The 23,622-nt window shown below is 48.5% G+C and overlaps 1 protein-coding gene across 1 annotated transcript; it reads left to right on the top strand.

Annotated features, from left to right (window-relative positions):
* The first annotated feature begins 2 nt into the window (after positions 1–2).
* LOC138662244 (uncharacterized) lies at positions 3–22,964 on the top strand. Its single transcript, XM_069747622.1, has 18 exons — positions 3–108; positions 951–1,176; positions 3,197–3,421; positions 5,659–5,839; positions 11,265–11,496; positions 11,880–11,974; positions 12,168–12,364; positions 13,353–13,431; positions 15,069–15,247; positions 17,767–18,468; positions 19,916–20,092; positions 20,163–20,235; positions 20,410–20,535; positions 20,939–21,141; positions 21,284–21,360; positions 21,457–21,645; positions 21,921–22,032; positions 22,119–22,964. Exons 2-18 carry the CDS (start codon positions 968–970, stop codon positions 22,243–22,245), a joined length of 3,183 nt encoding a protein of 1,060 aa, XP_069603723.1. The 5' UTR covers positions 3–108; positions 951–967; the 3' UTR covers positions 22,246–22,964.
* The last annotated feature ends 658 nt before the right edge of the window (positions 22,965–23,622 follow it).

The following is a 23,622-nucleotide window of genomic DNA, read 5'->3' as shown; positions in this document are numbered from 1 at the left end:
TCAAACACAAGATTTCATTACAGGAGGAGGGTAGGAAAGTTTTTGTTCCAGGGGGACCCTGACCGTCTCTAGAGGATGGGAGTTGTGGTCAGTGAGGGATCATAGATGGTGAGGTTTCCTGACATTCACTTTATATATAAAGGATGTCATTGAGCTTTCCTAGATTCCTGCACAGCTATCCTGCCTAGTTTTGCTCTAATATATCCCTTGCTTTTACATCTCTAAACTAGATAGGTTTACCATTCAGGAGTCTAGAAAAGTTGTCTGACAACCAGAATAACCAACATTATTGTAATTGAGCTTCCCTGGATTTCCAGAATGGCTATCCTGCCAAGTTTTGCTCTGATAAATAGCTCATATTTATATTTTTCCTGTAACTTAGTAGCCTTGTCATTCACGACTCTGGAAAAGCTGTCTGACAACTAGAATAACTTCACATTTTGCTCCCATATGGGTTGTCATTGAGCTTTCTTAGATTCCACAATGGCTATTCTCCTTAGTTTTACATCTCTTTTTTTCTGTACCACTGTATAATTAGACAGGTTTACCATTCAGGAGTCTAGGAAAGCTGACTGACAACCAGTATAATGTTATTGCTCCCATTAGGGTTGTCAGTGAGTTTTCCTAGATTCCAGCATGGCTATCCTTCCTAATCTTGCTCTGATACTCTTGGTTGTATGTCTCTGTATAACTAGGCAGGAGTCTGGGAAAGCTGGATGTCAACTGGTATAACCTTGTAATATTCCTACCATATGGTAGTCACCCAGCTTTTCTAGATTCCTAGCGTTAGAATTTTGTCCCTACATTATTTTCTAAAATTTCTGTGCATAGTGAGCGTGGATGCAATAAAAATCCAGCCGGTACGGATTGAAGCATCTCATGGGACCATGACTTTGCGATCTTTAAAGTTTCCTAAAACTTATTTCTCTTTTCTTATATTTGTCAATCAGGAGTCTGGGAAAGCTGGATGACAACCCGTCTAGGAGCCATAATGATTGACACCCGGGGTAGTAGATGGAGGTGGCACGAGGAGGGCAGCCCCACTATTTGCTCCCTGCCTCCTGGAGGACGGGCCTCACTGCTGATTGGAGAAACTCAGGGAAAACTCATTGATCTTGGAAGGAAAAGTGCAGCAGAGCCACAAAACGTCTCAGCCCAGGGGCAAGGAGGACACAGGTAAGAAGTCCCTGCAGGCTCACCCATCACACCAGCCGCTTATTACACCTGCACCAGGTATGCGGCAAATAGCAAGAATCCTACTAATCTGGCATCTGATAATCTGCCACTGCTTCCCCATAGAGAAGTGCTATATAGTGCGGAATTTCACCAAACTCAGAAAATAAAGACATCCCTCTACCCCATAATCTGGAATATCTGATGGTCTATTACCATTAATGTCAGATTACCGGAATTCTGGAAGTGTTACTTTAGATATATGACAGCATGGTAGTGAGGACTCATCTGTTCCTGTAGGAATACTGGTAGCAGGTAAATGTACCATTCAGGAGTCTGGGAAAGCTGTCTGACAATTGGTATGACCTCCATTATTGCTCCTATAAGCGTTGCCGGTGAGCTTTCCTAGATTCCTGAACGGCCATTCTTCCTAGTTTTGCTCGGATTCATCCTTTGAATTTTTTTTATATCTTCTATTTCTGACAACCAGTATAACCTCCATGGTTGCTCCTCTATGGGTTGTCACTGAGCATTCCTAGATTCATGAACAGCTATCCTGCCTAATTTTGCAGGTTTGCCATTCAGGAGTCTGGGAAAGCTAGCTGACAACTTGTACAGCTGCCATTCTCACCTCCAGTTTGTCTAGGCGGCAAATTTGTATTAGCGACATTTTAGTTCACTTCTAAAATTGTAACTAATGAGGGGGGCGCCCAAAGACGCTGGATGAGAGGGGCGACCAAAGGCGCTGGATGAGAGGGGCGGCCAAAGATGCTGGAAGAGAGGGGCGCCCAAAGGCGCTGGGTGAGAGGGGCGCCCAAAGATGCTGGGTGAGAGGGGCGCCCAAAGATGCTGGATGAGAGGGGCGCCCAAAGAAGCTGGATGAGAGGGGCGCCCAAAGACGCTGGATGAGAGGGGCGCCCAAAGACGCTGGATGAGAGGGGCGCCCAAAGGCGTTGGATGAGAGGGGAGCCCAAAGGCGCTGGGTGAGAGGGGCGGCCAAAGGCGCTGGATGAGAGGGGCGGCCAAAGGCGCTGGGTGAGAGGGGCGCCCAAAGATGCTGGGTGAGAGGGGCGCCCAAAGATGCTGGGTGAGAGGGGCGCCCAAAGATGCTGGATGAGAGGGGTGCCCAAAGATGCTGGATGAGGGGGGCGCCCAAAGATGCTGGATGAGGGGGGCGCCCAAAGATGCTGGATGAGAGGGGCACCCACATGCCCTCAAATTTTCTTCCATTTCTACTGTCACACCTCATCATCTCTCCGCATGAGTCTGATATGGATGCAAAATGCCGCCGTGAAATCTGCAGCGGCAAAAAATGCACAATGAGAATTGAATTTTTTTTTATATACAAAAATGTGGAATTTCAGCAAATGTTCCCCAATCCACTGCAGAGGGATGACAGCAGTGACAAGTCTGAAATTTAATGTTCATATTTGTATATATATATATATATATATATATATATATATATATATATTTTTTTTTTTATTTTTTTTTAACACATTTTCCATTGCAAAGTGTGAACTCCGCACAAACAATCCGACATGCTGCATTTCAAAAACTCCAGACCACCCAAAAAAATGCCCACAATGGGCAGAATTATTGAAGTCTTATCTCCTTAGCTGCTATTGTGTTACGCTGTGGATCTTCTGCACAGATTCCGCAACGCGGGGCCGGATCCTTGCTCGATGGAAAACGGCAGCCCCTGTCAGACTCCACTGACTCATATTGGGGTCTATCCAGCTCTGCCATGGCAGACCACCATCTTCATGAAATAAATTGTGCTTCTTGCAGTAGTTTGTTTACACTGTCAGAACCAACGGAAACTGAGGGAAAGTCTTAAAGGAGATGTGAACTTGGCCCCTTAAGTGGGCAAACTTCTCAAGATGTTTCAACCCCCGACTTATAATATGTTGCCCACCGAAGTCTATGGGGCTTTAAGCAACCTTGCTGATTTTTACATGTGGGGGCATAGTTGTGGAGTTACCCTTTAAAATCCAAACATATTGTCTGCTTGTTCTGGCAGGCCCCTCATGGTGACAGAAGAGCTAGCGGTTAAGACACTAGTCATGGACAGGCTCTTGCCGCGGCTCCTCTCCCCGTTGCCGGACGAGGTGCAGGAATGCGTCGCCCTGTTGATGGGTGAAGTTCAGACTCAATGTGAAGAATTGGTGGAGGCTTTGATTAAGGATCCTCAGTGTGATCGGTACCTGGCTGCCCTGTGCCGATTCCTGCACACCGCTAATATTCGGTAAGTTTTATCCACTCCATATATTACGGGTGGAGCGTAGTAATGCCAACATACATAATGTGCACTAATAATACCGCCATGTGGTACTGACATGAATGTGCCATACAGTGATAATAATGATTGGCATGGAGCTGGACCAAAGTAAATTTACAGTTTTGGAGTACTCTGTCCAGGGTTTCCTAGATGAATGGGGGGTTCCCAGTGGATGTAACGGGCACAATAAGAGATAACATCTTCCTAACCGGAATAACCCCTTACTTAACCACCCCCTTTTATACTACACCATTGGGTCATATTAGGATAAGTGAAGGCGATCTCCTTCTATAGTGCGATCATAACAGGATGGTATTAGACTTTTCCACTCAATGTCAGTTAGCTGCCTTTCAGCCCATACATTTATGTATTATTCCAGGGTGAAGGTAACGTGACAGCACTCCGATCCCGTACACTTGGCCCCATTAGACGAGTCGTAGAGAGGACATTAGTGGCTTTAACACAGATTGTCCTCCAGATACAAACATCAAACAAGCTGCCGATGAAGTGTACTCAGGGTGGGGGTGACTCTGCTGCGGCCTGGACCTTTCGCTGGGGATCATAGCATAATAGCGAGGCTGAACATAATATATCCGCAGGGTAAACACATCCCTTAAGAAGCATGACAGATCCTCGGCAACCGAGCCTAAAATACATTGTAGATTAAATAACAATCGCGGTCGAGCAAACACGTGCGACCAATGGGGAAAATGTCAACGAGGTCGTGTTCACCCGCTGCTAACTGCTGGCCTTAGTGTTGGGAGGGAGGACGGCTCATCTCTAGCTTTCCATTACTGCAAACAACTACAATTGCAGAATTTAATAGCAAATTGGAAGAAAATCTGAACTCCAATTTCTCCTTCATTCTTATCGCTCCCTAGTGTATAACGTCCGGTTCCATCACCCCACCCCCAGTGTATAACGTCTGGCCGCTTTGACCTCTCTGGTGTGTATTGTACAGCCCCATCGCCCTGTCTGGTTTATAACATCCAGCCCCATTGCCCCCACCCCCTCCCCCCAGTGTATAACGTCTGACCCCCATTGACCCCTCCGGTGTATAATGTTCGGCCTCATCGCCCCTTCTGGTGTGTAACGTCCGGTCCCATCACCCCCCCCCATCCCCTGGGGTGTATAACGTCTGGCCACCATTGACCCCTCCGGTGTGTAACGTCTGGCCCCACCACCCCTCTGGTGTATTACGTCTGGGCCCATTGTCCCCACTGGTGTATAACGTCTGACCACTCCGGTGTGTACCGTCAGGCCCCAACGCCCCCTCCGGTGTGTACTGTCCTCCCCATCGCCCCTCCGGTGTATACTGTTTGGCCCCACCGCCCCCTCTGGTGTATACTGTCCTCCCCATCGCCCCTCCGGTGTGTAAGGTCCGGCCCCTCCGGTGTGTACTGTCCTCCCCATCGCCCCTCCGGTGTGTAAGGTCCGGCCCCTCCGGTGTGTACTGTCCTCCCCATCACCCCTCCAGTGTGTAAGGTCCTGCCCCTCCGGTGTATACTGTTTGGCCCCACCGCCGCCTCCGGTGTATACTGTCCTCTCCATCGCCCCTCCGGTGTGTAAGGTCCGGCCCCTCCGCTGTATAACATCAGGGACGGTGATTTGCAGATCGCACCCTCATTACAGTCAGGGTTACCCTGTCTCGGTCTTTTCCTGTGTGACCAGTCAGGGATTAGTGAGGGCACTCTCTACGTTCCCAGTGAATGTGCTGGAGAATCCCCCTGGTCTGCTTGTTTACATGCCCAGCCCCATGGCCGCCTGTGTGTAATCCTCCTGCCTTTCAGATCCGCTGGCACCTTTCCATTCCTGGCTCCACACGTCTCCGCTTGCTTACAAAGTGTTACCCCAGTAACTGGCGAGCAGAGCTGGCTTCATGTTGTTTACCAAGAGCCTCTCCTCCCTTCGCCCGCCGTGGATAGGTGAAAGAGGCCATCTACCTGCCTACATGCCCTAATAGTGGCACCCCTCCACTGACCATGAGGTGATATAATCGGGTGATGCCAGTATCCCAGGGCTGAGTGATCAATACACACAAGTATCTCTGTGTCCATCCCAACATTGCACCACAGAAGCAGCTCCAGTGTATGATCTGTTATGTGCTCACTGCATGGCAGTATTATACGGGCATTGTACTGCACTGTATGGGGGTTCTATTTAGTATTTCAGATTCTCATATTATATGGCTCTTATTGTTGCAGCCTCTGCAGTAATGTTGCCTACATTCTTGGCATGGTGGCAGAAGATCCCGAAGTTGCAGTCATGTTGGTGAACCTGGCAGAAATAGCGACAGACTGGGACCTGCTGGGGGGACTGGGAGCGATGCTGCTATGGGATGATGCAGAATCTGTAATGAACGCAGCTGGTGCCCTGGGAACACTGGTGAGAGATCAGCCGGTCCACTGAGAGTGGATGTCCACACTGGCCATAGGAGTGTGGGCCCATAAAGTATCATTATATATGGGGCCTCTGGTATTACACTCCAGAGCTGCACTCCCTATTCTGCTGCTGCAGTCACTGTGTACATACATTACATTACTTATCTTGCACTGATCCTGAGTTACATCCTGTATTATACCCCAGAGCTGCACTCACTATTCTGCTGCTGCAGTCACTGTGTACATACATTACTGATCCTGAGTTACACCCTGTGTTATACTCCACAGCTGCACTCACTATTCTGCTGGTGCAGTCACTGTGTACATACATTACTGATCCTGAGTTACATCCTGTATTATACCCCAGAGCTGCACTCACTATTCTGCTGGTGCAGTCACTGTGTACATACATTACTGATCCTGAGTTACATCCTGTATTATACCCCAGAGCTGCACTCACTATTCTGCAATTTCTGAGCTGACACCTTGTTGATCAACACCAGTGCCAGGTGCTCTTTGCTGCAGTGACTTTGTCAGGTTGTAGTTTTTCCGATGTCACATCAGAAAGGTGCAGTTACTGGTGCATTGTGTGTCAGCTAACTCCGATCAGTCACTGATATGTTGTGGATGCGTACATGACTTTGCGTCATATGTACAAGCGCTTCTCACCAAATTAGCATATCATCAAAACGTTAATTTATTTCAGTTCCTCAATACAAAAAGTGAAACATATACCGTATTATATAGAGTCATTACAAACAGAGTGATCTATTTCACGTGTTTATTTCTGTTAATGTTGATGATTATGGCTTACAGCCAATGAAAACCCAAAAGTAATTATCTCAGAAAATTAGAATACTTTATAACACCAGCTTGAAAACTTATTTTTAAAATCCGAAATGTTGACCTACTGAAATGTATGTTCAGTAAATGCACTCAATACTTGGTCGGGGCTCCTTTTGCATCAATTACCTCTCGCCCCAGCAACAAACGTGGTGGAGGGGTTGGCTTGCTCTTGTCCGATACCTGCTCCTTTAACCCAATTCCACTACCACCCTCTGCTACTCTTCCCTCGTTCGAGGTGCACTCCGCCCGCATCTACTCCCCCTCCAATCTCCAGCTGGCTGTCATCTACCGCCCCCCAGAACTAGCCATCTCCACCTTTCTTGACCACTTCACCACCTGGCTACTTCATTTCCTCTCAGCCGACATCCCCACTATCATCATGGGTGACTTCAATATACCCATTGACACTTCCATCACAGCCGCCTCTAAACTTTTATCGCTCACTGTCTCCTTTGGTCTCACTCAATGGTCATCTGCAGCCACCCATAAAGATGGCCACACATTGGACCTCATCTTCACCCGCCTCTGTTCCCTTACTAATCTCACTAACTCACCTCTCCCCCTGTCTGACCACAACCTACTGACATTTTCTTCTCTCCCCTCCTAGCGCGCAACCTCCACTCCACTCACTCACCCTCGCAGAAATCTCAAACACCTCAATTTACAATCACTCTCTGAGTCCCTTCTCCCTCTTACAGACATAGCTTCTTTCCATGACACAGATGCTGCTGCCTCTTTTTATAACACCACAATAACAGCAACACTCGATTCGGCCGCCGCACTCATGCATAGCAAAACTCGTAGAATCAACAGGCAGCCCTGGCTAAGCAGCCTGGCCAAAGAACTGAGACGGGCTTCCAGGATCGCTGAACGGCGATGGAAGAGATCTCGTTCTGCTGAGCACTTCACTGAATACAAGCAGTCCCTTGCCAGCTTCAAGTCCGCGCTCACTGCGGCAAAACAAACTTACTTCTCATCTCTCCTATCCTCCCTGACTCACAACCCTAAACAGCTCTTCAACACTTTCAATTCTCTACTCCGTCCCCCAGCATCTCCTCCCTCCCCTCTCATTTCAGCTGAAGAATTTGCCTTTTTCTTTAAGCAAAAGATAGATAACATCAGACAAAGCTTTGGCCCACAGCACCCAATGCCCCTCCTCTTGACTTCTCAGCCCTGTTCCAAAGCCAGCTGCTCCACCATGACAGACGATCAGCTCTCCATCCTTCTATCAAGATCACATCTCACCACTTGCACTCTTGACCCGCTCCCGTCCCACCTCATCCCTAACCTCGCAAAAGTCTTCATCCCAACCCTAACACAACTCTTCAACCTGTCACTTACAAACTATGTCTTCCCCTCATCCATCAAACACACATCAATCACACCTATCCTCAAAAAACCCTCCCTCGACCCATCCTCTGTGTCCAGCTATCGACGGATATCCCTTCTCCCTTATGCCTCAAAACTACTGGAACAGCATGTCCATCTTGAACTGTCCTCCCACCTCTCCTCCTGCTCCCTCTTTGACCGGTTACAATCTGGCTTCTGAACACATCACTCAACTGGAACTGCCCTAACTAAGGTCATCAATGACCTACTAACCGCCAAGAGCAAGCGACACTACTCTGTCCTCCTCCTCCTGGACCTGTCTTCTGCCTTCGACACTGTGGACCACTCCCTTCTGTTACAGATTCTCTCATCTCTTGGCATCACAGACTTGGCCCTATCCTGGATCTCATCATATCTAACAGACCGGACATTCAGTGTCTCCCTCTCCCACACCACCTCATCTCGCCCCCTGTTTGTCGGTGTTCCCCAAGGCTCAGTTATAGGACCCCTACTCTTCTTCATCTACACCTTCGGCCTGGGACAGCTCATAGAATCCCACGGTTTACAATATCATCTCTACGCTGATGACACGCAGATCTACCTATCTGGACCCGACCTCACTTCTTTAGGCTAGGGTCACATTGCGTTATGTGACCCCGTTTAACGGACTACGTTACACCGCGGCATAACGCGGTGTAACGTATTCCGTTCACGCCTCCAATGATTGTAATGGCGAACGCATCGCTAGCGCACGCCCACATTGCTCGTGCGCTAGCGATGTGCCGTCATCTGAGTGATGGACCGCGAACGCTGCTTGCTAGCGCAGATCGGGATCGGCTAACGCGATCCCTTTTGGGACATTGCATTAGCGCAGTCCGTAGCGCTATGCGCTAAACGGACTGCCCTAACGCAATGTGACCCTAGCCTTACTGACCAAAATCCCACAATGTCTGTCTGCTATTTCATCCTTCTTTTCTGCTCGTTTTCTAAAACTGAACATGGACAAAACAGAATTCATCATCTTTCCCCCCACCTCACTCTACCCCTCCACCCGACCTATCCATCAATGTCAATGGCTGCTCACTTTCCCCGATCCCGCACCCTCGGTGCCTCGGGGTGATCCTTGACTCTACCCTCTCTTTCAAGCCACATATCCAAGCCCTTGCCTCCTCTTGCCGATTCCAACTCAAAAACATTTCCCGGATCCGTGCATTCCTTGACCATGAAACCACAAAAACACTAGTTCATGCCCTTGTCTCCCGCCTTGACTACTGCAACCTCCTACTCTCTGGCCTCCCCTCTAGCAACACTCCAATCCATCCTAAACTCTGCTGCCCGACTAATCCACCTGTCTCCCCGTTACTCCCCAGCCTCTCCTCTCTGCCAGGCCCTTCACTGGCTTCCTATTGCCCAGAGGCTACAGTTCAAAACACTAACAATGACATACAAAACCATTCACAATCGGACTCCTCCATACATCTGGACATGGTCTCCCGCTACACGCAACCTTCGATTATCTGATGATCTCCTTCTCTACTCCTCTCTCATCTCTTCCTCCCACAACCGCATCCAAGACTTCTCCCGTGCTTCCCCTATACTCTGGAACTCTCTACCCCAACACATCAGGCTCTCACCTACCACGGAAACCTTCAAAAGGAACCTGAAGACCCACCTCTTCCGACAAGCCTACAACCTGCAGTGATCCCCAGTATACTTAACCGCCACATGACCAGCTCTAGCCTCACCTAGTGTATCCTCACCCATCCCCTGTAGACTGTGAGCCCTCGCGGGCAGGGTCCTCTCTCCTCCTGTACTTGTGTGTGCCTTGTTTTACTCATGTGTATTGTACTTGTCTATATTTGCCCCGTTCACATGTAAAGCGCCATGGAATAAGTGGGGCTATAAAAATTAATAATAATAATAATAATTACTGCATCAATGCGGCACTGCATGGAGGCGATCAGCCTGTGGCACTGCTGAAGTGTTATGGAAGCCCAGGTTGCTTTGATAACAGCCTTCAGCTCATCTGCATTGTTGGGTCTGGTGTCTCTCATCTTCCTCTTGACAATACCCCATAGATTCTCTTTGAGGTTAAGGTTAGGCGAGTTTGCTGCCAATCAAGCTCAGTGATACTGTTGTTTGTGAACCAGGTATTTGTACTTTTGGCAGTGTGGACAGGTGCCAAGTCCTGCTGGAGAATGACATTTCCATCTCCAAAAAGCTTGTCGGCAGAGGGAAGCATGAAGTGCTCTAAAATTTCCTGGTAGACGGCTGCGCTGACTTTGGTCTTGATAAAACACAGTGGACCTACACTAGCAGATGACATGGCTCCCAAACCATCACTGATTGTAGAAGCTTCACACTAGACCTCAAGCAGCTTGGATTGTGGCCTCTCCACTCTTCCGCCAGACTCTGGGACCTTGATTTCCAAATGAAATGCAAAATGTACTTTCATCTGAAAACAATACCTTGGACCTCTGAGTAACAGTCCAGTTTTTCTCATTGGCCCAGGTAAGACGCTTCTGGCGTTTGTCTATTGGTCATGAGTGGCTTGACACAAGGAATGTGACACTTGTAGCCCATGTCCTGGATACGTCTGTGTGTGGTGGCTCTTGAACCAATGACTCCAGCAGCAGTCCACTCCTTGTGAATCTCCCCCAAATTTTTGAATGGCCTTTTCTTAACAATCCTTTCAATGCTGCGGTTATCCCGCTTGCTTGTGCACCTTTTTCTGCCAAACTTTATCCTTCCACTCAACTTTCCATTAATATGCTTGGATACAGCACTGTGAACACCCGGCTTCTTTAGCAATGACCTTTTGTGGCTTACCCTCCTAGTGGAGTGTGTCAATGACTTCCTTCTGGACATGTGACAAGTCAGCAGTCTTCCCCATGATTGTGGAGCTACTGAACAGACTAAATGACCTTTTTACATGCTTAGGAACCTTTGCAGGTTTTTTTTTGTTAATTATTCTAATTTAGTTAGATAATGACTTTTGGGTTTTCATTGGCTGTAAGCCATAATCATCAACATTGACAGAAATAAATACGTGAAATAGATCACTATGTAATGACTCTATATAATATACGAGTTTCACTTTTTGTATTGAAGAACTAAATTAACTTTTTGATGATATTCTAATTTAGTGAGAAGCACTTGTATTTGTGAATACCGATCCAATCGTGAGCCATGTGGCGGATGTAGGGACGAAGTTCAGACATTGATGACTGAGCTGCTGACATTTCTTCCTACAGGCGGAGAACAGCCATGGCAGACATTGGCTCCTCTCCTCCGTAGAATCTGACTTCATCATTGAGAACATCACAAAACTCCTGGATTCTCCAAATGACTGGACAGCCAGCAACTGTGCCCTGGTGCTCGCCCGCATCTCAATGTGCCAGGAGGGGTGCACACGGCTTCTGGAGCATCCAAAATCTGACATGATATTACAGAAGATAATGGCATCCCTCCATGTGGATGAGGCAGGTAAGCAAAATCAAGAGTCCAAGCATTAATACTACCTACATCAAAGGCACCGCTGTGCCCAAAAAATGCTAACTAAGTGGCACTGTATACTCACAAAATAATACTGAAAACAATGGAAATGCTGTGACTCTACAGAAGACGATGGAAATGCTGTGACTCTACTGAAGACGATGGAAATGTTGTGACTCTGCTGAAGATAATGGAAAATGCTGTGACTCTGCAGCTTGGGCTCTTGTTTGATGTCCATTGACTTCTGTGGCATACAGGACTTGCTGCAGCTGTCACATTGGGCCACACTTGCCATCAGCTGCCACCTCTGGTGCCACGTTGTGTCAGCAATCTGTAGTTGTGGCTTCCAGTTTAATGCATCTCCTCTCTCTTAGGCTGTGGTCTGAATGCGGCTTTCACACTCGGACGTCTGTGCGACACAGACAAAGGCAGGAGAAGGGTGCTGGCTCTGCAGGAAGCCGACAACATGGTGAGTGCAATAACCACACATCCCCAAAATTGCATTTACTTTGATTGGCCACCGAGGGTCAGAGCGCCGCTCCCCGGCTGGACCCCTAGAGTCAGGGCACCACTCCCGGAGGTCTGCATGCTCTCTGTCCCATCAGAAGTAGATTGGCCGCTGTCACCTCAGGTAAAATCATGTCTTCCCCTGATAAGTCTAGATCTGCAATCTGGAGGCGATGATGTCCGGAGGAGATGCCGGTGGAAGCAGAAACGCTTGCTTTGCCCTCACGTGCCTTGTGACTAGCCCAGCCGGCCACCAGCATGTCCTAAAGAGCCCACAGTTCCCACAGGTCCTGGAGACGCTCTGCCACCTCCTGCAGTCCAGCGAGCAGGACTCCTGCTGGTTCGCTGCCATGTAAGTTCTTCAGTTTCCCTTTGTTTTGCAGGCAGCACTTGAGTTTCACTTCACAAAGACACTGACTCCCAGACGTGGCCCTGGCACCAGCGCTGCCGCCAAAGTCACGCCACCATTCTGCAAATGTTGAAACCTATAATTGCTGACCTTTAAGGTTTCCGTCAGATCAGATCATTAGATGGTTGCAATGCCACATTTATAATAGCGCACCCTCAGTATCAGGGCCACATTTATAATAGCGCACCCTCAGTATCAGCGCCACATTTATAATAGCGCACCCTCAGTATCAGCTCCACATTTATAATAGCGCACCCTCAGTATCAGGGCCACATTTATAATAGTGCACCCTCATTATCAGCTCCACATTTATAATAGCGCACCCTCAGTATCAGAGCCATATTTATAATAGCGCACCCTCAGTATCAGGGCCACATTTATAATAGCACACCCTCAGTATCAGCTCCACATTTATAATAGCGCACCCTCAGTATCAGCTCCACATTTATAATAGCGCACCCTCATTATCAGCTCCACATTTATAATAACGCACCCTCAGTATCAGCGCCACATTTATAATAGCGCACCCTCAGTATCAGCGCCACATTTATAATAGCGCACCCTCAGTATCAGCTCCACATTTATAATAGCACACCCTCAGTATCAGCTCCACATTTATAATAGCGCACCCTCAGTATCAGCTCCACATTTATAATAGCGCACCCTCAGTATCAGCTCCACATTTATAATAGCGCACCTGCAGTATCAGGGCCACATTTATAATAGCGCACCCTCAGTATCAGGGCCACATTTATAATAGCGCACCCTCAGTATCAGCTCCACATTTATAATAGCGCACCCTCAGTATCAGGGCCACATTTATAATAGCGCACCCTCAGTATCAGGGCCACATTTATAATAGCGCACCCTCAGTATCAGGGCCACATGCTCATCTTGGTGATGATGCTTACACACCACTTTTTCTTTCTAGAACTGTCAAGGGATTATCCAAGTTCCCTTCAGGAGTTGTGATACTGCGGCAGCACCCAACACTCGAAGCGATTTTAAAAGTAAGTGTCCCAGACCTGTGGTTAGGGGATGTCTGTGATCGGAGAAACATGGTGGCACCACACCTGTCCATTTATTACATGGAACACTCGCCAGCTCCCAGGGAATATCCAGGAGGCTCGTGGAAAGAGGATGAATCTTCAGGACACCACAGAAGCCTTCTGTAAATTGGCGCTTTCTGAAGGTTTCCGGTGTGTGACGCCAGACTGAGCCCCAGCATCCAGACCCACATTTACGGTTGGGAAATTGGAGTGTAGAGGGAGGGGTTCATGGCAATGAAAAAAAAGAAGTGCAAGACCACATCCTGAGATCTTCATTATGTCATATGGGAACTAACGAGGCCTCACCATTAATCTAGCACATCTGCCCCTTCCCCCTCTCACTGCGGTCTCTCCCAAGAGTCTCTGTATCTGTCGTCTCTATGGAAACCCCCCATAAATACTTTACTGGTAACGGTGCTGTCAGAAATGAGTTTAATGGTGAACTAGTTACCATGGAGACCATTGTCATGGATATTTCTGGAGAATAGACAATGATATTGGCGGAGGACGCAGAAGGCCGCTGATAGCGCTGAGGATGAATCCTACACACATCATACTTTGGTTATTGGAACGAGAATTTCCTCACTGTAGTAGAAATTTTCCATATGCCTAATAAATTGGCAGCGAGTGAGCCAGGATGGGGGTCTTGGGGTCCACATGTGTATGAGGGAATGGCATGAACATCAATCTCATAATGTAATTGTACATACTGCAATCAGCTGGAAAGCTCAGCTCAGCATCTTGTACAACGGAAAGTAGAAAACAGGCTCAGACAAATCTCAAAACGGCGGGTGTTCACAGTACATGGTGGGTCTTGCGGGGTGAATCTGGTACACAGCGGGTCTTACGGGGTGTTCCCAGTACATGGTGGGTCTTGCGGGGCGAATCTGGTACGCAGCGGGTCTTATGGGGTGTTCCCAGTACATGGCGGGTCTTGCGGGGTGAATCTGGTGCGCAGCGGGTCTTGCGGGGTGATCACAGTACACAGCAGGTCTTACGTGGTGTTTGTGGTACACTGCGGGGGCTTGTGCGGTGTTCCAAGTACATGGCAGATCTTGTGGGGTGAATCTGGTACACAGCGGGTCTTGCGGGGTGATCCCGGTACATGTCGGGTCTTGCGGGGTGATCACAGTACACAGCAGGTCTTACGTGGTGTTTGTGGTACACTGCGGGGCGATTTTGTTACACATCAGGTCTTGCCTGGTGCTCCCAGTATATGGTGCGTTTTACGTGTTGTTCATTGTGCACAGCGGGTCTTGAGGGGTGATTTTGTTAGATGTCAGGTCTTGTGGGGTGATCCCGGTACATGGCGGGTCTTGTGAGGTGATCCCGGTACATGGCGGGTCTTGCGGGGTGATCCCGGTACATGGCGGGTCTTGTGGGATGATTTTGTTACACTTCAGGTCTTGCGGGGTACATGGCGGATCTTGTGGTGTGTTCCCAGTATGCAGTGTGAGGTGGCATCATGTGGATGTGGCACACACCAGCTATGTAACATTTTATGGTCCTCCTTCGCCTCTTTCAGCAGGGTAATTTTCAGTCACTCATCTCACATTTATGTTACTTCTATGTATTTTTTTTTCTTATCTACACAATAGAAAATTGCAGCATTGCATGTGGCTGGAGAGGAGCTGCTACAAGAGGTGGAGGTCACATTAAGGAACCTCCAGCGTCTCCCCCAGCCTGGGCCTCCTACAGCAAAGATCCTGGAGTCCGGCTCCGTCGTGGTGGCCTGGAAGGAATATAGACCCCACAGTGGCCTGACTGTTACTTACAGGTCAGCAAGAAACTCATTAGTTCTACATGCTGAGAAACATTGGAAACATTTTGCTTTTCTTATCTTGATATGTTATGCTCCAATCACATCCAAAGCTGCATTCACATGTCCCTTTTTTCACATTGTGGACAGTCATGGGTTCAAACCAAGACACAAAGTCCAGACATACTGCAGACCAGAGGTGTATCTAGGTTTTGTGGCACCCAGGGCAAGAATTCAGTTTGGCGCCCCCCAAGCACATATGTGATTTGCACTTAGTCACGTACCGACGAGCTGCTTTTCCTAATTCTCTTGATGTTCAGTGAAAAACTCAGAGACTGAGAGAAGAAAAGCTCGATGTCACATATGAATGAAGTGGCCATGTGAGGTCTGCTGGAACCTGCAAGCAGAGCTGAATCCTGACAGTGAGGATATTACACACTGTTAGGATTGGCATGCTACAGTTCTTTACTTTTTAATTAAATTGCTCGTCCAGGTTTGAGATGAAAGGCGTCTGAATTCTCACAGCGCATGCACTGCACACTTTTAGGATTCTCCCATGCACAAGTATGTGATTTGTACTGTATACTCTTGGTCACCTTCCGACTAGACATGTCTGGCCTCAATTAATTTTTATTGAGTGAGGCCACGCATGTCTAGTCAGCGCATGACCACATGAAGGCAAATTGCTAGTACGAGAGATTCCTGACAACGTGCAATGCGCACTGTGAGAATTCAGAAGTCTGCAGTCACATAGAATCACTGCACACTCATCACAAACCTGCACAACCCCTTTAATGTTCCTAACATAAATAAAAACATGAGAAATAGTATCACAAAATAACGTACATCCAGGTGCCTGATAGATGACCTCATCTCTGGAGTTGTGGTCTCTCTTTTCTTCTTCATCTTGTCCAGGTGCCAAGATGACTTTTCAGGGCCACAGCTCGTCTCTGCAGACTTCCATATTCTTCTGTCTTCTGCAGCATATCCCCACACGATAACCTTAAAGATAGCATTGTCTTTAGCAGCATATCCCCACACGATAACCTTAAAGATAGCATTGTCTTTAGAATGCGCCTGAATAAAAATATCTCTAGTAAGCTGAGCTCATGAATAAATAATTGACCCTCACTCTATTCCCTGCACAAAATATGACCCCCACACTGTCCCTCTTATGGTACATGACCTCTCCTTTCAATACTGGGTCCCCGCTTCACACTGTCCTGTCACAGTGTTCCCCTTATACTGCCCAGTCTCCATACGATGCCCCCCTCACCATACTCCTCCTCCTTGGCCTACCATCTTTTCCTGGCGGCGACCTTACACTGTTACTCCATGCTACCCCCTCCCCCCCCACACACACATACTACTCAGTCTTTATTATGTGCCCATTCACACTATTTTCCACCATACTGTGTCCTTGTACAATTCCCTTCCATTATCTCCGTACACATTTACCGTTTCACTCATCCCCCTCAAATCCCCATACTGTGTCCTCACTTATCCCATCATCCTCACTCCCCATACTGTGCCCACATACATTTTCCCCTTGCTCCTCATACATTTTCCCCCTTGCTCCTCATACTGTGTCTGCACCCATCCCCTCATACTGATTCCTCATACATGCCCCCATCTCAACCCTTGCTTCTCATATTGTGTCTTCAAACTTTTCCCGCTCCCCATATTGTGTCTGCACCTGTCCCTTCCTCGCTATCCCAAACTGTGTCCTCAAATCATCTCTCACTGTTATTCTAAATCTCCCCCACCACAGTAAATCTCCCCAGATCTGTTACACTAAATCTCCCACACAGTAAATACCCCAACACACAGTAAATCTCCCCCAGCCCTGTTACACAGTAAATACCCCCATACAGAGTAAATACCCCCATACACAGTCCTGTTACACTAAATCTCCCCCCACACACATGGTAAATACCCCCACACAATCCACATACAGTACATACTCCCACATTAAATCACCTCCCCTTCCTCCAATTATTCAATCTTCAGGCCACAGATGTCGCTCTGACGCAGATGCGCGTACACTTGATCACTGGGAGCCGACACACTGCATCTTCTCTGAGCCAGCTTAAAGAATGGCCGACTCCCAGTCCTGGGGGCAGCAAAATGCAGCCGCCGGGGCACACTCTTCGGACTACTGCATTAGGCAGGCCTGCAGGCTGCGCCGGGGGTACATGCCCCGGCTGTCCCCTAGATACACCTCTGTTGCAGACTTGGTCAGGGCAGCTGCTGTCCAGATCTTTATATTTGGCTGTAGCTAGAGAACAAAATACTTAGAATCAATAACGTTGTCTCATTTTTATATCATTTTTACACTCCAGTCACATTTCCAAGACAAAGTTCAAGTTTGAATGCAGCTTTGGGTGTGACTCGAGTATATTCCAATATTAGTAAGTATAACTCTTACAAAGTTTCCTGAGCTCATAAACTATGTAGAGGGAGAGAAGAGCCCCCCTGCCCTGTCCCCCACACATGCTGCTCTTTCCCTAAATTACATGTTCCCCTTCTGTCCGCAGCCTGTATGATGGTGACCGGCTCCTTTACCGAGGACCTTCCTTCTCATATGTCATACCTCGCTGCTCCCCTGGCCACCATCCTCTGAAAGTTGTCCTGGAAACTGAAGGAGACCGTAGTCTGGCCAGCCCAGTCACCCTGGTGACAGTGGAAGAGCCGCTGCCTGGATGCCCCACAGACTTCCAAGTCGCTGGACGCACGGCCACAAAAGTGAGGTTATCCTGGAACCCGCCAGCCGGCTCTGGCCCAGGGATTAAATATGCAGTGTATAGAGAGGACCTCCTTGTGGAGACCACCTCCGATGTGACCTGTATTGTGGCCGGCCTGACCCCTGCCACCGCGTACACTTTCAGCGTATGTTCCTGCAACTCCAGGGGCCACAGCCCAAGAGTCCCTGTGGTCACCCGGACACTGGACGGGGGAGACCACGCTCCGGACAGACTCACGGTCTACGTCGTCGGGCGCAGTGAAATGTTCATCACCTGGGAGGGGCCCAAGGACCCCGTTGGCAGGTTTTTCAATTACGAACTGAGCCTGAATGGGAAGTCTGTGTATCTAGGGACGGAGCGCTCGTACACCGCCCGGCGCCTGACACCCAGCACCGAATACACCTGCACTGTATGCGCCATCACCAGCGAAGGCCGCCACGAGAGCCGCCCCGTCACCAAGAGGACCGCCAGGGATGAGTACACCAACCTAAACAAGTACGTAGCGACCACCTGCCCTGGTAAGATCCATACACTCGGCTCCGCAGCTATGTCAGCGGCATGATCAGGATGGAAAGAAAAGAAACAACAAAACTCTCCATTCACCCACAGCAAGCAGAGATATTGTAGTGTAAGGAAGTAAAGTAGAAAGTTGAAAAACATTTTTTTAGACCCAGTAACCCCTTAATGACTGGTATTAACCCTTGATATGACGGTCATTAAAAGTTGCTAATTTCCCGATTGGTGGGCTCTGAAATGCCACGTCTGAATGAAGGGGTGGCCACGTCTGCTGCACGTCTCTTTGCTCATTGATGCTCGGGGGAAAAAAAACGAGCGCTTTACTCGGCTGTCTCCGGCAATGAATGTAACACTGCTCCATTACATCGGGCATTTCAGAGCCTTGTTCTTGAGATTAGCGAGGGTCCCTGTGGTCGGACCGTCCACAGTAGCATTCTAACTTGCGAATACCCCTTTAAGGCGCCTTATTGCACAGCACCCTGTTTTTACCATGCTGCGGGAATAATCCCTGCGCGGAGCATGTGCTCGGGTCTCTGGGACAGCCGAGATTGGAGGAACTTCCAATCCCTGCTGTTTAACCCCTTCATTGCCAAGCTTGACTATGGCATGATTAAAAAGGTCTGTTTCCCTTCCCTCCCGATCACACTAATGAGGACCTAAGAAAGGACGCACAGCTGAAAAAAGCAAAACCGTAACGAGAAAAAAAAAAATAGTATCCCATCATTAAGTGGTTAATGCCCGGTCATATTTCCCCTCCCCCCATATTCTCATATCAATTAGAATTAATCCCAGTAGTGGTTTCCAATAAGAAATCTGATTGCGTATAATCCCCTCACATCCACTTTAAGAATAAGCCTCCATCCATAAAGCAGGCGAGGATTAATCCGTCATCTGGATCAGGCTGTGAAAATGATCCCGATTCTACCAGATGGACGATATTACAGGCCCGCACTCCACGTCAGGCTGCCTTTACTGGCTTCCTACAAAAATAAACTATACTCTGGAAACTGTCAGCAAGCAGGACTGTTAACAAAGAAGAAGTTTTAGGAAAGTTTACTAAGTACCAGAAATGGTATAAAACAATCCTCCGTCCTGTCTGTCTCTGTGCCAACCACGTGGCTGCACGTGTCCTAAACGAGGCCCGTCACGGCTCCACACACCCTTACATCTACCCCAGAATCGTGGCTGCACATTGAATAATAAATAAATCTTAGCTGCAAAAGAGAGCGCAAACTCAGTCCTTCCACACTTGCTGATCGTTTCCATTTCTCTCTAGTGCAAAGGTAAAAAAAAAACAACAAAAAAAACTAAACACAACATGAAAAAGACAAAAAAAGAATCATGACAGATGCATCTTTCTAATTTAGTGATTGTAGAGGCAGATTTACCAAGGAATCGACCTGATCGGATATTTTTTTCTGGATAGAAACCAAACCGGGGGCTCTCGCCACATATCCGGCTCTCCTCCTGCAGAGGCGACCGATCAGAGCGACAAACCATCCAGGAGAAGCTCTCTCACCAAAAACCATGGCGTGCGGCCGCTGACGAGCAAGCAGGCGAGCAGAACCAAACGAGACAACAAAGCCGTCTCCACCAGATCACGGTACGTGATCATCGCGGTGCAGCGCTGGGATAACGCTATTGGGGGGTGACGTATTCTCCGCTCTGTCTAGGAGAGACTCCGATGTATCCTGGACGGCAGACCCCAACAACAGCCCCACCGCCGCTCAATCGCTTGTGATCAAGGTAAAAGTGTGGAATTGTACAGATTGTATTCCTATGGGAAGAAAATAATCTGCAGCACAAGTGCTGGAGAATCCAGCCTTAAAGGGGTTGTTCTATGCCTGCCATATTCGGGTATAATATGGAAGCATAGAGGGGGTTACTATCTCGTGCCCTTTTTTTCTTTGCTTGGACCAGCCCCCTTCACCGAGTGATATAACGCCGGGACAGTCGAGCAAAAAAGAAAACAAGAAATGCCTCGAACAGACAGAAAACGGATACGACAAGTCAGAGAGGAATCCTGCTGCCATCGCCGGCCCAAAGGTACAACGTAAAGTCGTAATCATTTATACCAGGCATCTGTCATCTGCATATTATATGTGAGCAACTCTGGAAAACTTACTCTAGTCACATCCAGAGCTGCACTCAAAATTCTGCTCGCATGGTCACAGTCTGTGGACTGGGAGGTGCTGTCAATGACATCTCACAAAATGCTCTGCCCTGCTTCAAAGGAACTTTGCTCAGCTGTTTTGGATGCAGCTTTGGAAGTGACTGGAGGTGAAAACCTTTTATTATATGAAATAAGTACATTTCTAGAAGGAAATATGTAGATTAAAACTGGATATTTGCAATTTTAGGACTGGAATAAAACAGGATTGACACATATTTTTGAAGTGGACATTGTTGGATTTTGGTCATCACCATTACAATTTTTACTGTTTTGCAGCCTTCAAAGCAGAAGACCCCGGACATCAGCCAAGTCCAGACCACCACAGCCGACACCAAAAAGCCACAAAGCGCGTTTGGCTTTAGACTGACGCCTGTCGCCTCTCTCTGCAGCCTGGAGCCCCAATATTTACTGAGCAGCAGGGCCAAGACCGAGAGTGATCTGATCAGGCCGGACCACCAGGACGGGCCCGTCCCACCTAAGTGGGTCTGCAGTATACATATATAAAATGTATCCACTCCAGGGTCTGGAGGGGGGACTACTCCTGAGTGTGGCCCTGGAGTGGGCTTCATCGAGCACCCAGCATGCACTGATGAGTTGTACTACTATTTTTTTCTTCTCCAGCCTCTCCCAGGATTGTTCCAGGGCGTCAGATAAAGACAGATGTATCACACAGAAGAAGGCGCTGCAGCCGGTGCGAGGTGAGGCGTCCGCACTTAACCCCCTAAAATCTGTCCAAAATATTCCGCAAAACTGGTTGAATTAATAGTCGTCTCTCTGGCTGCGATTCCCGGCAGATCCCATCGTGCGGTACAGACACCGGAGCCTGAAAGTCAACGCCTGGGACTTCGCGGACGCTTTAACCAGCGCAGAGAAAAAACTGTGCAAGTTTTCTGCCACTTGTCCCCTGACTCCTACCGAGGAAGCCATAGCCAACGTGTCCAAGGGCCTGGTGCACAGAGGCAGCCTCTTATCACGCGGTGTCGGTGAGACACCATGTTTGTTTTGTGCGCACAGCAAAAAATGTTTTCCATCTGTTATGATGGCGCCCTGCGAGAGGTGTATGTCTGGAGTTCTTCCCACCGAGGTCCGATCACATAATGTTATAGGCCCGAGGCTGCACTACCGGGGGATTCTGGTAACATTTTGCCTTTCCGTCCACTACAGTGTTGTCATCGAGACCCCAAATCAACACTGTCTTCAGAGATCAGTAGGGGATGCGTTCTGAATCGTTCTAACGTCTCCATGTTTTCCTCCCCAGGTCTCAGTGACGGCAGACGTCATTCCTGGTCTCATCTCCGTTCAGAGCTGTCGTCTCTCCGCGGTCTGAAGAGCAATGAAGCTAAATCAGTGGAAACGCTGCGAGGCCTGAGGTAGGAGAAATGAGCTCCGCTGGCACCTGCAAAAAAGTCACCAGACCCCCAATTTAAAAAAAAAAACTTTTATTTTTGTTTCCCAGGAGCAATCCATCTGTATCCGGAACTTTCCAAAAGGATATTCATGTCCTAATTGCAGACTCAGGAGTGACCTTCCGCCTACCACCTGCACCAGTCCGCCTGCCTCAGAGGGTCCGTCCCCACCACTGACTGCAGCAGCGACGTCACTAACCTCCCCTTTAATTTTACGATAATGCAACACCTATACCTCCCATGATCAGGGATCCATGCACTCCGCTGTTGCCAGCTGCTGTAACCTGTCATTACAGTAACAAAGCGACTCACAGGCGGCGGCAGGTGACAGCTGCAATAGCATGAACCATAGCTGGAGCGATGCCAAAAGCAAGAAGGGGCTTCTAAAGGAACCTGCACAACTTAATGTCCCTCTGCCACCCCAATATAAATCCTGGGTAACAACATGGCTGTCACCCAACTTTCCCAGGCTCCTGAAATGTTTATATGATTGAACGTATCTCAAATAATTCCGGGCACCCTGCACTACCATAATATGGCATCCGCTCAGCTTGACCGAATATAAGGTTCCCCATCCAGCACCTGAACGCTTGTCAGGGTGGAGGGACAATGGGACATTTGGCCGAGGAGCCCAGGATTACACCACAGCAACTTTGACCTCCGGCTGAGAAGACAGAAGGTGCTGTGCTCTGGTGCTGCCACCAGACGGCGCTGCGGAGGCACAATCCCCCGATAACGGCCTCTTATCCGCGGGCGGCATCATTACGGTCATATTGGACGTTCCCGCTTTGGAGACGATTATATTACAAATGCACCAAAGTAAAAGGAACTTTAATACCAAAAATATTTATTTTCTTTAATGTAGAAACTTCAATAAAAATCACAGATTATCTATTAACAGATTATCTATAAATGTGAGGACTCCTCACATTATCAGGAGGCTGAGGTCTCCGAGTCCGCTGTGTGAACGGAAAGGTAGTGAGCATGTGCGACCACGGTGTATTGGAGTGGTGGTCACACAGATTACTCTGGGGGTCGCAGCGATCGGACCTCCATACAATCATTCTATGCAGCAATAGGACCCCCCACATTATATATGTGACGCCCCAGGGTCCTGGTTGTCACAGTGGCATTGCTTTCCTCACGGAGAGAGTGATGTCACGCTTGGAAGCGATGGAAGATTCCTTTTAACATGTAATTAGCACATACAACACCGTTCTGACTCCAGGCCAGAAGGGGGAACTCTACACCCGACGTCAGGGGAGCTGCTCTCTCTGGTCAGGAGGAGTTAGTTGCTAGGCAGTTGGTGAGAGTTAGACAGTTGGTGTCAGACAGCAGACTGGAGCAGTCTGAGGCAGAAGGATGGGTGAGGGGCCGTACAGCCTTAAGGCCCCTTCACATTAAGCGACGCTGCAGCGATACCGACAACGATCCAGATCACTGCAGCGTCGCTGTTTGGTCGCTGGAGAGCTGTCACACAGACAGCTCTCCAGCGACCAACGATGCCGGTAACCAGGGTAAACATCGGGTAACTAAGCGCAGGGCCGCGCTTAG

This window comes from Ranitomeya imitator, chromosome 2 (assembly GCF_032444005.1).
Source record: "Ranitomeya imitator isolate aRanImi1 chromosome 2, aRanImi1.pri, whole genome shotgun sequence".
Taxonomy (NCBI): Eukaryota; Metazoa; Chordata; class Amphibia; order Anura; family Dendrobatidae; genus Ranitomeya; species Ranitomeya imitator.
This window is presented reverse-complemented; position numbering and strand designations above follow the sequence as displayed.

Excerpts from the sequence above, each read along its gene's own strand:
- LOC138662244 (XM_069747622.1), top strand. The coding sequence starts at position 968 with ATGACAACCCGTCTAGGAGCCATAATGATTGACACCCGGGGTAGTAGA. Across the intron at positions 1,177-3,196 it reads CAGGGGCAAGGAGGACACAG|GCCCCTCATGGTGACAGAAG; the intron begins GTAAGAAGTCCC and ends TTGTTCTGGCAG. Across the intron at positions 12,365-13,352 it reads TCCTGCTGGTTCGCTGCCAT|AACTGTCAAGGGATTATCCA; the intron begins GTAAGTTCTTCA and ends TTTTCTTTCTAG.